At 48.9% G+C, this 16318-nt stretch overlaps 1 protein-coding gene across 1 annotated transcript; it reads left to right on the forward strand.

Annotated features, from left to right (window-relative positions):
* Nucleotides 1-188: 188 nt before the first annotated feature.
* Nucleotides 189-14424, forward strand: LOC100759692 (26S proteasome non-ATPase regulatory subunit 3). The gene is made up of 12 exons (XM_027424125.2): nt 189-570; nt 3524-3714; nt 4014-4151; nt 6506-6642; nt 7983-8173; nt 8639-8742; nt 11725-11839; nt 11924-12043; nt 12153-12256; nt 12500-12655; nt 13804-13854; nt 13961-14424. Exons 1-12 carry the CDS (start codon nt 360-362, stop codon nt 14036-14038), a joined length of 1596 nt encoding a protein of 531 aa, XP_027279926.1. The 5' UTR covers nt 189-359; the 3' UTR covers nt 14039-14424.
* The last annotated feature ends 1894 nt before the right edge of the window (nt 14425-16318 follow it).

The following is a 16318-nucleotide window of genomic DNA, read 5'->3' on the forward strand; positions in this document are numbered from 1 at the left end:
TGTAGTAGCCCAGATTGGAGCCTAAGCTGACCTCTCGCGGACATCCAGAGATACGCACTCGAGAGGAAGATAAAATCACCACTCTTAAGCCCTCCTCCCCTTTCCTAGAAGGTCCGCCTTCATCGTGCACCTCGGCTATTGATTTCTTTCCCCTCCCTAGACTCGGCCATCATCTCGCTGGGCCTGGCATTTCCCAGAAGCCCCAGCGCCGGGAAGGAGTTTGCAGCTGCTCGGTCATCGTGCGGCCCGACGCGAGCCCGCGCTGGTGTGCAGGCCCGTCTCTGTGCCTGGTCTCTGGTGTGAGGGTGTAGGCGAGGCCCCTGCCTCGGTCCCCGGACTAGGCCGCGACCCCGGGCGCCATGAAGCAGGAGGGCTCGGCGCGGCGCCGAGGCGCCGACAAGGCAAAGCCGCCGCCGGGAGGGGAACAAGAACCGCCGCCGCCGCCGGCCCCCCAGGATGTGGAGATGAAAGAGGAGGCAGCAGCGGGGAGCGGCTCAACGGGGGAGGCAGACGGCAAGGCAGCCGCCACCGAGCACTCCCAGCGAGAGCTGGACACTGTCACCTTGGAAGGTACGGGAGCCCGCGTCTGGGACATGCCGCGATCACGGGTGACAGCGGCCACGGTGATGCGACTTCTTCCCGGGACCTCCGCGCAGCCTCCACCTACCTCGGTTCCGTGTGTTCGGTCAATGGGGCGGGGGTCGGAAGTGCCCGCCCTGCCGCTCTCGACCCCAGCCGGCGACTGGACCTGTTCTCCAGGCTGCGGATTGCTCTCCTCACACTCCCTCCCTCTTCTCGTCTGGGGTTGCATCTTGGTCCCACCGAGCCTTTTCTTGAGTCCTTCCCAGTGATCTACTCCTTGTACACCCCATCCAACCGATCCTAGCGCCTCCGAAATATTATTGATCCTTAGAAATCAGCGTTTGTATTTGTGTCTAAAGAGGCCGGGGTAACATCACACTGGCCCCTTAGATAAAAGAGTTTCTAAAGGGTTCTGTAGCTCCATCTTCAGCGAACTCCCTAGGAGAACCATTTCTACCCTGCGTTGCTTCCTTACTTCTGTAATTGAAGTAACTAAACCGTCCCGTCGCTCTGTTCCTCCCTCTTGAGGTCCTTTCTCCCTCCGTTCCTAAAGAGTTCAAGCACATACACTTTCACTCCTGAATTTGTCTTTTGGTTGTTGTTTGTTTATAGTGCTTACCTGTGGCCTCGATTCCTATAAGCCACCCCCATCCTCAACTTTTTCCTTCCACATGCCAGTTCTCAGGCTCCTATTATCCTCGTGTCCCTCTTAAGTTGCTGTTTTATTTTTCCCATTTGGTCCATCCTGTCCATGTATGAAGTGGGTGGGGTGAGACTTCTCATTGTGATCCTGTGCGGGTTTCCAAGTACGGGAATTTTTCCCCCTCTCTCTTTGCTTAACTACTTCAAAACATGGAGATGAGCAAGTTATGCCCTGCGAGGTACTTTTGAGGATGTGTGTATGTGTATGGACTGCACCAACTCCTACTCTAAAAGTTGGCAACAGGATCTGTATACAGAAAGGTCTTTTTACCTGAAATAAAAGTAGCCAGGGGCGGAGATGTCACTCAGCATTGCGTGTGTGTGTGTGTGTGTGTGTGTGTGTGTGTGTGTGTGTGTGTGTGTTCGTGAACATTTTATTATGGTTTGTATTCACTGTAGAAATTTTGAGATGTGAGAATTCTAAAGTAATAGGGAGAAAAATATAACCAAAGTTAACATGTTTTCCTGTGTGTTTTCAAGCTGTTCTATAACTGAAATCACTGAAGTACCCAGTTAGGATCAAAGTATTAGTATGTAAAGATTTTTTTTTGTCTTTTTTTTTTTCTTTTAGCATGTCCATGAACACAAAGTTCAATTTATTCAGGAAGCATTTGTTGATTACTCAGTATAGTGATTGAGATTATAGACTCCAGAATCAGTTTCCCTGTTTGTGTAAGTGGGATTAATAGCATTAACTGTTTGTTGAGTTATTGTGAACATTAGAATGCATGTTACTATTTGTAATAATTAGTATCACAAGCACGCTTTGTTGAGTGGGAAATGTGACTAAGAAACTTCCAGTTGATTGCATTCTCTTAATTGCTACATATTTAAAGTTTTTCATGTTCCTTGCTCTTTTAAGTAGTTTTGCAATCATTGTCTCTAATCCTAAGTTTTTTAATCTACTTTTGTAGCTATTTAAATGTAGCTTGGAATTTATATGCCTAAGTCAAAAAGGGTAAACATGTCTAAATTTAAATTTGTGTTTGTATGAGTGTTTTATCTGTGTGTTTGTAACAGTATCACATGTGTGCGTTGTCCACAAAGGCTAGAAGAGGACATCTGACCCCCTGGAACTATAGTTATGGATGGATGTGAGCTGCCATGTGGATGCTGGGAATAGAACCCAGGTCCTTTGGAAGAGCAGCCAGTGTGCTCTTAACACTGAACCATCTCTCCAGCCCCATTTCTAATGCTTTTTATGTTGTCCTGAAAATCTGATTTACATTATAAATGTTTTTTCTCATTACTGTAAATGTTTCTATTTTCAGATATTTAGATATTACCAAAATATAGTCTTTATGTCTTTTATCGGTTTGGCATCCTTTGCTTATGTCCAATGTCCACTTTTGTTTTGAAGTTAGGGCCAGTAGTCTCTGTCTCTCTCTCTTTCTCTCTCCCTCTCTCAGATTTATTTATTTTTATATGCATTGATGCTTTGCCTGCATATATGTCTGTGTAAAGGTGTCCGATCCCCTGGAACTGGAGTTACAGACAGTTGTGAGCTGCCATGTGGGTGCTGGGAAGTGAACCTGGGTCCTCTGGAAGAGCCATCTCTCCAGCCTCCAGTACTTTCTCTTAACCAGTTATATACATTCTTTGTGAAATGAAACGTGAATCTGTTCATTTGTTGCACATATTTTTCTCTTGTTGACATGGTTTCTCAGGAGGCTTTTTTGTAGTTACACTCATCATTCCTGTGTGTCTGTCTCTGTGAGATTTCTCTACTATTTACAAGTCTTTCCCTATTTTGAGCTCTGATAAAACTCTGATAAAGCTTCTTCTACTTTGTTTCTCAACTGTTTTCTCTTCTATGCCTTTCTGCTATCCTCTACCCTATCCCCTATTTTTCCTTGTTTCCCAGTTATGTCTGAAAAGTGTTGCACTGCATCCATAAATGTTGCTTAACTCCAGCCGGGCGTTGGTGGTGCACGCCTTTAATCCCAGCACTCGGGAGGCAGAGGCAGGTGGATCTCTGTGAGTGAGTGCCAGGACAGGCTCCAAAGCTACACAGAGAAACCCTGTCTTGAAAAACAAAAAAAACAAAACAAACAAATAAATATATATATATTATATATATATATATATATATATATATATATCTCCATTGGGCTAAAAGGGGTAAATCTACATATTCATACTGCCCCCTTTGTAAGTGCTCCATGGAACTTCTTCTCCTGAGTGGTGGGAAACAGGAGGACTTGGAAGTAACTTCTTTTTCTTCTCTGGTCCTCTGTAGACATCAAAGAGCATGTGAAACAGCTGGAGAAGGCTGTTTCGGGCAAGGAGCCTCGGTTTGTGCTGCGGGCGCTGCGGATGCTGCCGTCTACGTCACGCCGCCTCAACCACTATGTTCTGTATAAGGCCGTGCATGGCTTCTTCACCTCCAATAACGCCACTCGAGACTTCCTGCTACCCTTCCTAGAAGAAGTGAGTTGGGCTAACTTCAAGGGTGTCTGATAGGATTGCAGTGGTCTCAGGTGTGGTGGCTTCATTCTTAAGTCATGCCTTTTGTGAGATTACAGAAATCTTTATTATATTCTGTTGTCAGCCTCCTTGACACTCCAAGAAAAGGACTGTTTTTTAACTTTGTATGCTCAGCACCTGCCAAATTCTTTGTGCATAGTAGGTACTCAGTAAGTGTGTGTGGAAACCCACAGAGAGTGCCCCATAAACTCTTGTTGATTGGTTTGGCTGCACTTCTCCATGGTAACTCTGTCCTCTCCTAGCCCATGGACACAGAAGCCGACCTACAGTTCCGTCCGCGTACAGGAAAAGCTGCATCAGCACCCCTTCTACCTGAAGTAGAAGCCTATCTCCAGCTGCTCATGGTCATCTTCCTAATGAACAGCAAACGCTACAAAGAGGTACCCAGGATGCCGTGGGAATAATTAGTGAGCCCCAGGCCTCGGGGGGGGGGGGGGGGGATTATCTCCAGTGAAGAAGTAGAGGGGATCACTGTGAACTATCTTGCCTTTCCGCCCACCTCCCCAAGCCAGGCATGGCAGTGCACACCTACAATCCCGTTGCTCAGAGACTGAGACACACTAGGAGTTCGAGGCCAGCATGGGCTGCATAGTGAGACCGTGCACAGAGTAAACTTTCAAAAATCTTTAAGAAATAGTAGCTGGGCGTTGGTGGTGCATGCCTTTAATCCCAGCACTTGGGAGGCAGAGGCAGGTTGTAGACCTGTCCCACCCGGTCCATAGCCATTTAGTCCCAAATAAACACACAGAGGCTTACATTAATTATAAACTGTTTGGCCTATTGCTCAGGCTTCTTATTGGCTAGCTCTCTCTTAATTATTAACCCATTTCTATTAAGCTGTGTATCTCTACATGGTCTTGGCTTACTGGAGAATGCCCAGGCTTCCTGCCTTCCTGGTCGCTACATGCCATCTCGAGACTCACTCTCTCAGTCCCTCTTCCCAGAATTCTCCTAGTGTTGTAGTCTTACCTATACATCCTGCCTGGCTACATCCTGCCTGTCCATTGGCCAAAACAACTTTATTCATCAACCAATAAGAGGAACATATTCACAACATACAGAAGGATATCCCCCATCAGCAGGTGGATGTCAGTGAGTTCAAGGCCAGCCTGGTCTACAAAGTGAGTTCCAGGACACAGCCAGGACTGTTCCACATAGAGAAACCCTATATTGAAGAAAGAAAGGGAGAGGGAGGAAGGAAGAAAAGGAAGGAAAGAAGGAAGGAAGGAAGGAAAGAAAAAAGAAATAGTAGCAGTAGCCAGGTGGTGGCGGCACAGGCTTTCAATCCTAATACTCAGGAGGCAAAGGCAGGCGAATATCAGAGTTCAAGACCAGCCTGATCTACATAGTGAGTTCCAGGACAGCCAGGACTACACAGAGAAACCCTGTCTTGAAAAACTAGAAAGAAAAAAAAAGAAATGGCAGCTAACCAGGAATGGTGTGTGTCTTACCTCAGCACTTGGGAGGCTGAGGCCAAAGGATTGATAGAAGGCATATATGCACATGCAAATAAAAGTAAGAAATTTTCAAAATTATATTTTAAAACAGCCAGCTCTGTGAGGCTGGAGAGATGGTTCTGCTGTTAAAGAGCACTGGCTACTGTTAAAGAGGACCCAGGTTTGATTCCGAGCACCCACAATGGGCTCACAAGCATCTATAACTCCAGCTCCAGGGGATTCAACATCCTCTTCTGGCTTAGGCACCAGGCAGGCATGTGATGCAGCAGATCACTCATACACATGAGACAAAAAGGAAATAAACTCTCGCTTCTGGCATGAAGCATTTCCAGTAAGGGACATTGGCTATTCAACCTGCACTACAGTTCTGTCACTTGCCAGGTTGGGCCATGGTGCTTGACAGTTGTAGCTACACAATAGGTGTTACTCTCTTCATGTTCTGTTTTGTTCTTTTTCACATCACTGTTCTGTTTGCTTGTTTTGTTGTGTTTGTTAGATAAAATTCATCCTCTTTGTGTATACAGTTGGGTGGTTTTCCTGTACACACAGAAGGCTGTACAGCCATTAGCGCTAACACCAAGGGCATGTTCTTTGCTGCAACACAAACACTTGCCACCCTCTCTCTTCCCACAAACCACCAATGTGCTTTCTGTCTATGGAAGATCTGCTTCTCATGCTTAGTACAAAGTTTAAAGATTATGCAGAGGGTCATGGCATAGCATGGATCAATGAGCACATCATTCTATGTTCTTTTAACTGAAGATGGAAGCTAGGATGTCGTTTATGCTCATGCTGGGCGAGCACTGAGCCACTGAGCCATACCCCTAGCCTGTTGTTTTTACTTTGTTTTGGTGCAGTGTTTTACTCTATAACCCAAGCTGACCTGAGACTTGCTGCTGTCCTCCTGGTGGGATCACATTTTTGTGACTGGTTAATACTCTATTGCATATACCTTACTTTGTTTATTGTTGCTTTGCTTGTTTAGTTTTGTTTCTCTAGCCCAACCTAGCCTCAAACTAGTTCTTCCTCCCTCCCAAGTTCTCGAATTATAGGATGCAGCAAGCACCACACTTGCTTCTTTTATGTTCTTCAGCTCCCAAGGAAACCTTGGGTGATTTTGAATAATGTAGGTAGTAGCATCTGTCTATAGCCGTTTGTGTGTAGCTGTTCACAGTTCTCTTGGATATACACTTAGGAGAGGTATCACTGGCTCATTCTTCTTTGACGTTTGGAGGAATTAACATGTGGTTCTCTTTTGCCCCCCAACCTCCTGCCAGGCCCAGAAAATCTCTGATGACCTGATGCAGAAGATCAGTACTCAGAACCGCCGAGCCCTGGACCTTGTAGCTGCAAAGTGTTACTATTATCACGCCCGGGTCTATGAGTTCCTGGACAAGCTGGATGTGGTGCGCAGGTATGAGTCCCCAAGGTCTCCAAGGGATCAGAGCCATGGGCATCACTACTACAAAGTTGTGGAGAGAATGAGGAACTGGTGGGTGTGAGGTTCTGTCTCAGTCACTGTTCTGTTGCTGTGAAGAGACACCGTGACTAAAGTAACTCATAAGGTTTAGTCTGTTGTCATCATGGCAGCATGTGTGGCTCTGGAACAGTAGCTGAGAGAGCTACATCCTTATCTGAGGGGGTAAGGAGCCAGCTTGGACTTTTTTTTCCCCTTGAGTTTTTCAAGACAGGGTTTTTCTATGTAGCCCCTGGCTGTCCTGGAACTCACTCTGTAGACCAGGCTGACCTCAAATTCAGAGATCCTGCTGCATCTGCCTCCCAAGTGCTTAAATGCTTGGGCTTTTGAAACCTAAGTGATACATTTCCTCAGACAAGGCCATACCTCCTAACCCTTCTAAGTCTTTCAAATAGTGCCACTCCTTGGTGACTAAGCATTCAAATATATGAGCCTGTGGGGACATTCTTGTTCAAACCACCACAGATACCCAGCAGGTGATGGGTAATAGTTAGCATGCCTTGAGCTTTGGGAGTGGTAATCCTTGCTAAACAATGTAAATATAACCTCTGGGCTTTCACAAACTGCCCCCTGGATTTTTTTGTCACCCCAGAGCTAGGGAGGGTTGGTGGGTGAATGAGTTAGGGTTGAAAGGACATGCTAGAAATATTTTAGCTTTCTGTTCAAAACCTGATACAGCCACCACACCCCCACCACCAGCCTTTTGAAAAGCCAGAACCTTCACAGTAGTTTCTGAGAACTGAACTGACCAACTTTCTTCTTTGTTGGTTCACCTCTCCTCCAGTACGCTGACCTCCTGTTGGGCATAGCAGATGTACTTCTTAGAGCCTTTGCCCAGAACCCTCTCCCCACCTTCAAGTCTATCCTTCCCTGTAACCATCTCAGTCCTGGGGTGAGCAGGCTGCTTAAAATGGTCCTATGAAATGGTTCAGTGTATAAAAGCCCAACAACCTGAGTTCCGTCCCTGAGATCCACATAATAGAAAGATAAAAACGATTCCCCAAAGTTGTCCTCTGACCTCTGTATCTGTGCTATTATCGCACACTCACCCATACACAATTTTTTTTAATAGTTTTGAAAAACCATTAGAGGTTTTTTAAGACAGGTTTTCTCTGTATGACAGTCCTGGCTGTCCTGGAACTCACTTTGTAGACCAGGCTGGCCTCAAACTCATAGAAGCCCTTGTTTCTGCCTCCCAAGTGCTAGGATTAAAGATGTGAACCACCAAACCTGACATGGTTTGAAAGTTTGATATCTGCTTGCTTTCCTTCCCAAAGTTTCTTGCATGCCCGGCTCCGGACAGCCACCCTCCGGCATGATGCAGACGGACAGGCTACCCTATTGAACCTCTTGCTTCGGAATTACCTACATTACAGCTTGTACGACCAGGCTGAGAAACTAGTGTCTAAGTCTGTCTTCCCCGAACAGGCTAACAACAATGAATGGGCCAGGTACCTCTACTACACAGGTAAGCGGGGCCCCCCCACCCACCCCACAAAGCAGGATGTGGCTCAGGCTCTGTAATGTAGACTTTTCAGGGTTGGTCCATTTGATGCAGCCAGCACTCATCCCAGATAGGCACAGGAGGGACCAAGTAAAGCTTTTGCTAATTAGCACAGTCTAGGCCCACACATGGGATACTCCACAAATCATCAGGCAAGTGTGGTTGGAATAATCTAAAGCCAGAGTATTTGCCCAAAGAGGGGATAGTGGTGGTTGTGGTGAATGCCACTGCTTTTTTGTTTGTTTTGAGACAGGGTTTCTCTCTGTAGCCCTGGCTGTCCTGGAACTCACTTTGTAGACCAGGCTGGCCTCAAACTCACAGAGATCCACCTGCCTCTGTCTCCCAAGTACTGGGATTAAAAGTGTGCACTACCACCACCACCTGGCTGGCACTTCTCTTATGACCCAGTCTCCTCTCCTGTACCCCCAGGCCGAATCAAAGCTATCCAGCTGGAGTACTCTGAAGCCCGGAGAACGATGACCAATGCCCTGCGCAAGGCCCCACAGCACACAGCTGTTGGCTTCAAACAGACGGTAAGTCAGGTTATTTATCCCTGCCCCTCTTCCTTATCTGATACCCCTTTAGATCTCCTTCCCTGTGCTAGAGCCTGAGCTTCTTGATCCTTATCCCTGCGGCTATTCCAGCTGTGAGTGCCCGAGCCATCAGCCGCACAGCTCTCTGCCAGCTTATGTTGAGATGAGTTTGATGTTCCTGGTTCCCCAGCACTCCAAGCAGCTATCCTAGGCATGGCCTGGCTTGTGTTGATAAGCCCAGTCTTTAAGTGCCTGTCTGGATGAGTGTTGTCTGAGGCTGGGAAGTCCAGACAGTCTCATTGTGCACAGAGCTGAGGGGCTCCTGTGCACATAAACCTTGGCCACTTCAGAGCCTTCAGACACAAAAGGTCTCTGGGTCGACTTTGGTGTTCGGCACCATGAGTGACAAGAAACAATGAAGAGGGCATCTCTCAGCAGTGGTGTTTCAAAGAGAGGGAGAATGTTATCTCCAAGGACTGTGGGGCTATGTAAAGTACCAGAGCCCAGTTCTGGACCCAGTTCCTTCAGCTCTAGGCCGGTGTTCCTGCCTCGGCATGGCACCAGCCTCCATTGTTCCCTTGTCAGTGGGTGAGCATAGGCAGTGATGGGTCAGTGTGCGGGAGAACATGGTGTTCCACTCAGACTGTGCCAGCCTGGTTCTAAAGAGTAAGAAACTTAAATTTGAACTGGTTTCAGAGATACTAGAATTTTCATACAAAGAAATTTCTAGACACATGGGACACATGAGCAGCCTGGAAGATTGCTTACACTATAAGTCACATACTAAAGTCTCTTTAAGAATCACTAAAAGGCAGGTGTGGTGGCACACAATAACCCATGGGGTTAGGAGACTAACACAGAAAGGTGACAGGTTCGAGGCCAACCTGGATTACAGAGTGTAAGACCCTGCCTTAAACAACAAAAATCATTACAAGTACAGATAATGAAATAGTGTGTCACATGCTGGTGGTATCGTGTCTCCTTACAGTGGCATCTGGGGCAGGATGGAGCAGAGAGTTGGCCTGGAGTCTTTGGCCAGTGTTCCGTTGATGAGGAAGCCTGGGGCCTGTCCCCTGTTTCACCCCTTTCAAAACTTACTAAAATATAGGTTGCATCTTGGCACGGAGGGAGGGGCACAGCTATGTACTCAGGCACTCAGGAAGCACCAGCAAGAACACTGCAAGTTTGAGGCCAACTGGCACTGTATATTGAGACCCTGTTTACAAAGAAATCTCTCTCTCTCAGGCACGTGCGCAATTGATTTTTCTCACCGTGTAGCCCTGGCTGGCCTGGAACTCAGTGTGTAGACCAGGTTAGCCTCTGCCTTCCCAGTTACTAAGATTAAAGATAGATGCCACTCTGCCCCAGAGTCTGCATTTGAGCTGTTTCTCAGGTGCCAGTGCTGCTGGTGCATGGGAGCCTGGCTCATTGTCTTTAGGGACAGATAAAGGCCATTTAGCATCCAGTAATGCAGCTGCCTGTCCACCGTAAACCTTAAAGACAAACTTTAAAAGTCGATCTGTGAGGGATCATGGGAAGGGAGTGGGGGGTGAATATGATCAAAATGTAATTAGGAAATTTTCAAAGAATAAAAATATAAGTAAGAAAAAGCAGGTATATTGGGCCAGGCTTCATGGTACATATCATATTCCAGCACTTGGGAAGTTGAGGTCGGAGTATTGTTCCTAATTCTATAGCAAGTACAGTGCTAACCCGGGCTGTATAACCTAAACTATGTAAGGAAACCCTGTCTTTTTTTTTGGGGGGGGGGATTTGAGGCAGGGTTTCTCTGTGGCTTTGGAGGCTGTCCTGGAACTAGCTCTTGTAGACTAGGCTGGTCTCGAACTCACAGAGATCCGCCTGACTCTGCCTCCCGAGTGCTGGAATTAAACGTGTGCACCACCACCGCCCAACAGGAAACCCTGTCTTTTTGAAAAGGCAAACAAATTCATTCCACTTGCACTTCTGAAGTCTAACAGGAGGTCTTACTGGGCTAACATCAAAATATAGATGGGATGGGCTTCTTTCTGGGGACCCTGAGGAGACTCTGGAGGCTCTTGGTGGCCTCAGCCTGTGGTCTCCTTCAGAGCCGGGTTGCATCCTAACCCCACACTGTGCCATTCCAGCCTCTGCTTCCCTCTCATCTGCTCTTTTGAGGTTTTTTGCTTGTTTGTTGAGGGTGTGTTGAGTGGGGGTGAGTGTGTGAGTGTGTGAGTGGGGAGTGTGCGTGTGGTGGGGGGACCTCTCTACATAGCCCTGGCTGTCCTGGAACTAATTCACAGAGATCCACCTGCCTCTGCCTCCTGAATGCTGGGGTTGAAGGTGTGTGCACCACACCTGGCCCTTTTTTTTATTAAAGACTTACTTTTATTTAAATTGTGTGGGGTGCCTGTTAATGTGCACCAGGTGTTTGTGGGTTCTCACAGAAACCAAAGAAGCTGTCAGATCCCCTGGAGCTGGTGTTACAGACAGTTGTGAGCTGCCATGTGGGTGCTGGGAACCAAACTCCTGTCCTCTGCCAGAGCAGCCAGCATGCTCAACTGCTGAGCCATCCTGCACTTCTCCTTCCCTCCATCACCTCCGCCCTCCCCCTCCCTCTTAAGTGTATTTACTGTGTCCGTGTGTCTGTCTGCTTTACTGTCTATGTGTCTGTCTGCTTGACTGTGTCCGTGTGTCTGTCTGCTTGACTGTGTCTGTGTGTCTGTCTGCTTTACTGTGTCTGTGTGTCTATCTGCTTTACTGTGTCTGTATGTCTGTCTGCTTGACTGTGTCTGTATGTCTGTCTGCTTGACTGTGTCTGTATGTCTGTCTTCTTTACTGTGTCTGTATGTATGTCTGTATGTCTGCCTGCTTGACTGTGTCTGTATGTATGTCTGTCTGTCTGCCTGCTTGACTGTGCACTGCAGCTCTGCCCTCCCTCTTCCTCGCTGTGGGATGAGATCAGAGCCCCGTTCATTTTCCCTGTGTGCGCCCCCTGCGCAGGTGCACAAGCTTCTGATTGTGGTGGAGCTCCTGTTGGGGGAGATCCCAGACCGCCTGCAGTTCCGTCAGCCCTCCCTCAAGCGCTCTCTCATGCCCTACTTCCTTCTCACCCAAGGTAAGGCTGATCTCCCAGAGCCCTGCCTTGGGGCTTGGTGTGTGTACCCATTTACATCAGCTGAGCACTCCTGTCCCCTCACAGCTGTTAGGACAGGAAATCTTGCCAAGTTCAACCAAGTCCTGGATCAGTTCGGGGAGAAGTTTCAAACAGACGGGACCTACACCCTAATTATCCGGCTGCGGCACAATGTGATTAAGACAGGTGTGGATCTGGTTCTGTGCAGCGTGCAGATGGGCTGTCTTCCCCGGACGGGCCGCCTCGTGGGTGGGGACCTGTCTGCCCACCTGCCCACCCACTGCTCCTCCCACAGGTGTGCGCATGATCAGCCTCTCCTATTCCCGGATCTCCCTGGCGGACATTGCCCAGAAGCTGCAGCTGGATAGCCCAGAAGATGCAGAGTTCATTGTCGCCAAGGTGGGACTGGCTTGGGAGCCACAGTGGCCAAGGATGTGACCTTCCTGCCTGTACCGGGGCAGGAGTAGGCGGGAATTTGCCAGAGGGCACAGCAGTAACCCAGTCTCACCAGAAAGTGCCAGTAACTATGGCAAAGCAGGAGGTTGCCAGAAAGAATGAATCTGGGCGTGAGTGTTGGGACAGAGGACCAGAACAGCACAAGAGCTGCAGGAGGTGACCTTTCCTCCCTTTGGGAGCCCACAGGCCATCCGGGACGGCGTGATCGAGGCCAGCATCAATCACGAGAAGGGCTATGTTCAGTCCAAAGAGATGACTGACATCTACTCTACCCGCGAGCCTCAGCTAGCCTTCCACCAGCGCATCTCCTTCTGCCTGGACATCCACAACATGTCTGTCAAGGTGAGGCGCCCGGGCCGCTGGTTGGGCTAGCTGCTAGCTGGTGATTTTGTTTTTTGTTTTAATAGGCAAAGGGGCTTTTGAAAATTATTATTTAGTATGTACAGTGTTCTGCATGCATGCACACCAGAAGAGGGCACCAGATCTCATTACAGATGGTTGTGAGCCACCACGTGGTTGCTGGGAATTGAACTCAGGACCTCTGGAAAAGCAGCCAGTGCTCTTAACCTCTCAGCCATCTCTCCAGCCTGCTAGTTCGCATTTATGACCCTCTCTCCCCCAGAACCCTCAGGGAAGCCTGGTTTGATCAGTACCCGGTTCCTGGCCCCTGTCTAAAAATCACTGGTGTGCAGCAGGGCTTCGGGGACAGAGGGCCCTGCCAAGGCTGCATGGCCCCTGCCAGCAGCACTGTAGTGCCTTCTCCTGTAGCCTGGAAGAATATCACCAGGAGGAGCAAGCAAGCATCCCAAGGTTGAGGGTTACCTCCCTGAGCCCATCTCTGCCTGTGAAACAGATGGTGAATGGCTGCTTGGCCAGTCTGCTTAGAGATTGCTGGGACTGAGTCACTCCACACTGTGGTGTGCTTGGCCAAGCTCACCTGTATAAACCATGAGGTAGCATTTAGTTCTGTGCCTGGACGCTGAGTTTGGTGCTGTTCTGGCCGAGTCGTCTCCTTATCCAGGAACCCGGTTATTGCTGTCTTCCGTAAAATCTGGCAAAGTACACTGAGCAGATGTGCAAGGCCCTCTGAGATTAAAGAGGCCCTTTGTGATCTGTCCTCACCTTTAACATCTGGTAGTATAAGAATTCAATTCTAAACTACTGCCATGGCACACGCCTTTAATCTCAGCGTTCTGGAGGTAGAGGCAGGTGGATCTCTATGAGTTTGAGGCCAGCCTGGTCTAAATAGTAAATTCCAGGCCAACCAGGGCTATGTAGGTGGAGGATGGATGGATGGATGGATGGATGGATGGATGGATGGATGGATGGATGGATGGGTGGGTGGGTGGGTGGGTGGAGGATGGTGGATGATCAGTTCCCACCTACACAGGAGGGTGGCCATGGCCCATCGTGTTTAGACCTTAGTGTCTGGGCTAGGCAGCGGGCATGCCAGTGATTCCTGCTTCTCTTTCTCCACCTGCTGTTTTTAGGCCATGCGCTTTCCTCCCAAATCCTACAACAAGGACCTGGAGTCTGCAGAGGTGAGCAAGAATGAAGGGTGGGCCTTTTCAAAGGGAAGCAGGGAAGGTTGTGGAGGGCAGGGCAGCCCCCTCCCTTGGGTGAAGCCGGCAGCCCCTCTCTCTGCAGGAACGGCGTGAGCGAGAGCAGCAGGACTTGGAATTTGCCAAGGAGATGGCAGAAGATGATGATGACAGCTTCCCTTGAGCCAGGGCCTGGGGAGGGGTGGGCTGAGTGGAGACTGGCTTTTGTCTTTTCCCTCAGGGGTCCCTGCGTCCCTGCCCGGGAACCTGGCCTCCTTTCCCACACACAGCTCACAGACTGCGTATGTGCAGGGGTCAGGGATGCTGGGAGCTAACTATCCCCCCTCTTGCTACTATGTCTCTGTAGCTGGTGACAATACACTGTGGGCAGAGAATGGGCGGCAGGTCTCCTGGAGGCAGGGTCTTGCCTAATGGTGGTGTAGGCAGCAGGAGGGGACAGACAGAACCGTGGATTAGGGTGTGGATTAGGGCCTGGAGTTGGGACATGTTGGGTTGTATGTTTTTGAAGCTTCAATTATGATTTTTAAACAATAAAAAGTTCTCCAAAGCTCCTTGTACTCGTTTGATTGCAGTGTTGACAGGCCCAGGTGGCTTTCTCTTTCTAGGTGTCATAGCCCCCAGTGTGATCAGGAACCAGCAGATCTGCAGGGAAGGGCATCATAGTGAGATGAACTGAGGTCAGGAGGCCCAGGTTTGGGGCTCTCAAACTTGGGCAGATTGATAAGTGTCCTAGGCTTCTCTGCACCTGTCACCAAAGAAAAGACTAGACTATGGGTCCTTGGCTCTTCAAATCAGGAACATAAGCTTCCAAGAGACTCAAGGTGGGTGAGCAACAGAGATGGAGTCAGTTGGCAGAGTGCTTGCCCAGCTTGCATAGAATCTGGGTTTAGTCCCAGCTGTGCACAAACCAGGCATGATGATGCACACCTGTTACCCATCCCTGGGTCAGGTTCAAGAGCAAACTGGATTATATGAGACCCTACCTCAAAAAGAGAAGAGAGATGAGTGGCGGCCTGTGTGTACAAGAGAGCGGAGCCTGGCGGGGTGGGGACAGTTTCCCCAATGGCCCTATGTGTACAAGAGAGTGGAGCCTGGCGGGGTGGTAAGTTTCCCCAATGGCAGAAAACAGAGTTGGGGGCCAGGAAGGGGCACCTCAGCTCCCCAGCCAACCCTAGCTGCACATGGGTAGGGACATAGGCCTGCCCTTGTCAAGTATCCCAGGGCTGACGGCAGTGCTCACTGGGTCAGTGCAGTTAGCCTGTGTTCGTGGACCACTGCACATGTATCTTGGTCCCTGCTGAGCTCTCTTGCCTGAGACATGTGGCGTTCTACACCTGGCTTTCCAGCATCACTTCTCCACCTTGTCTGCTCAGAGCCACTTAGTCACGTTTCTGTGATAGGGTGGTTGGTGGGGAAGCTTTGTCTTGCCAGCTGTCTGTAAGCTCCTTAAGGGCTGGGCTTCCAGCCTCAGTGGCCACCCGAGTGCCCGGTATGACATCTGGGCTGGTTAAAGTATTGTTCGTTGGGGAATGCACACTGACACACCTCACTAGCAACGACCCAGTCAACATGTTTTGGCCTTTGCTTTGGTTCCTGATGCCAGCCCTGGTCACAGTGACCCAGCATTGTCAAGCTAATGCCACCTCGGTGTCATATAGCGCATGAAGTTGCTTGTGTGAGATGGGACTCCCTCCAGCTCTCCACCTTTGCAGATGATCTTAGCCCTGTGTGCAAATTGTTCGTTGGTGCTTTACATATTCTATGGTTTTCTTTTTTGAGATAACGTAGCTTCGCTAGGCTGGGAGCTGGCTACACAGAACAGGCTGGTCTTAAACTTCCAACTAGCAAGGTTGACGGAAAAAAAATGGTTCACAGATTCAAGAACAAGAGCCGGAAAATCTTGGCAAATGGACCAACTGTAACAATAACAAACTCAGAATCCTAAACTCACCAAGCCAGGAGAGGGTTTCCTTGGATCAGGTGGTAACCATGAGCCTGTGGTACTGGGCATTACCAGAACATTAACTACACCGGGCGTTGGTGGTGCATGCCTTTACTCCCAGCACTTGGGAGGCAGAGGCAGGTGGATCTCTGAGTTCGAGGCCAGCCTGGTCTACAGTGCGAGTGCCAGGACAGCCACTGTTACACAGAGAAACCCTGTTTCAAGAAAACAAAAACACAACAACAACAACAAAAAAACATTAACTACAGCCAGACGCTGAGCAGGTGAGAAAGACGTAGGCTGCTGTGCTTGCTATACACACAGGCTCAGATTGTGTGTTAACATCAAAAAACACACAAGTGCAATTTGAAGATCATAGACAAGGGGGCTGGAGAGATGGCTCACTGGTTAAGAGCTTGTTACTCCTGCAAAAGACCTAGTTCATAACCGTCCACAACTCCAGTCCCAGGGGATCCAGTGTTGTCACTGGTGTATACACAT

Source organism: Cricetulus griseus, chromosome 7, assembly GCF_003668045.3.
Source record: "Cricetulus griseus strain 17A/GY chromosome 7, alternate assembly CriGri-PICRH-1.0, whole genome shotgun sequence".
Taxonomy (NCBI): domain Eukaryota; kingdom Metazoa; phylum Chordata; class Mammalia; order Rodentia; family Cricetidae; genus Cricetulus; species Cricetulus griseus.

Bases quoted from the DNA above. Each gene is read 5' to 3' on its own strand.
- LOC100759692 (XM_027424125.2), top strand. From the start codon at position 360: ATGAAGCAGGAGGGCTCGGCGCGGCGCCGAGGCGCCGACAAGGCAAAG. The intron at 571-3,523 runs GTACGGGAGCCC...GGTCCTCTGTAG, and splicing joins GGACACTGTCACCTTGGAAG to ACATCAAAGAGCATGTGAAA. The intron at 4,152-6,505 runs GTACCCAGGATG...ACCTCCTGCCAG, and splicing joins ACAGCAAACGCTACAAAGAG to GCCCAGAAAATCTCTGATGA.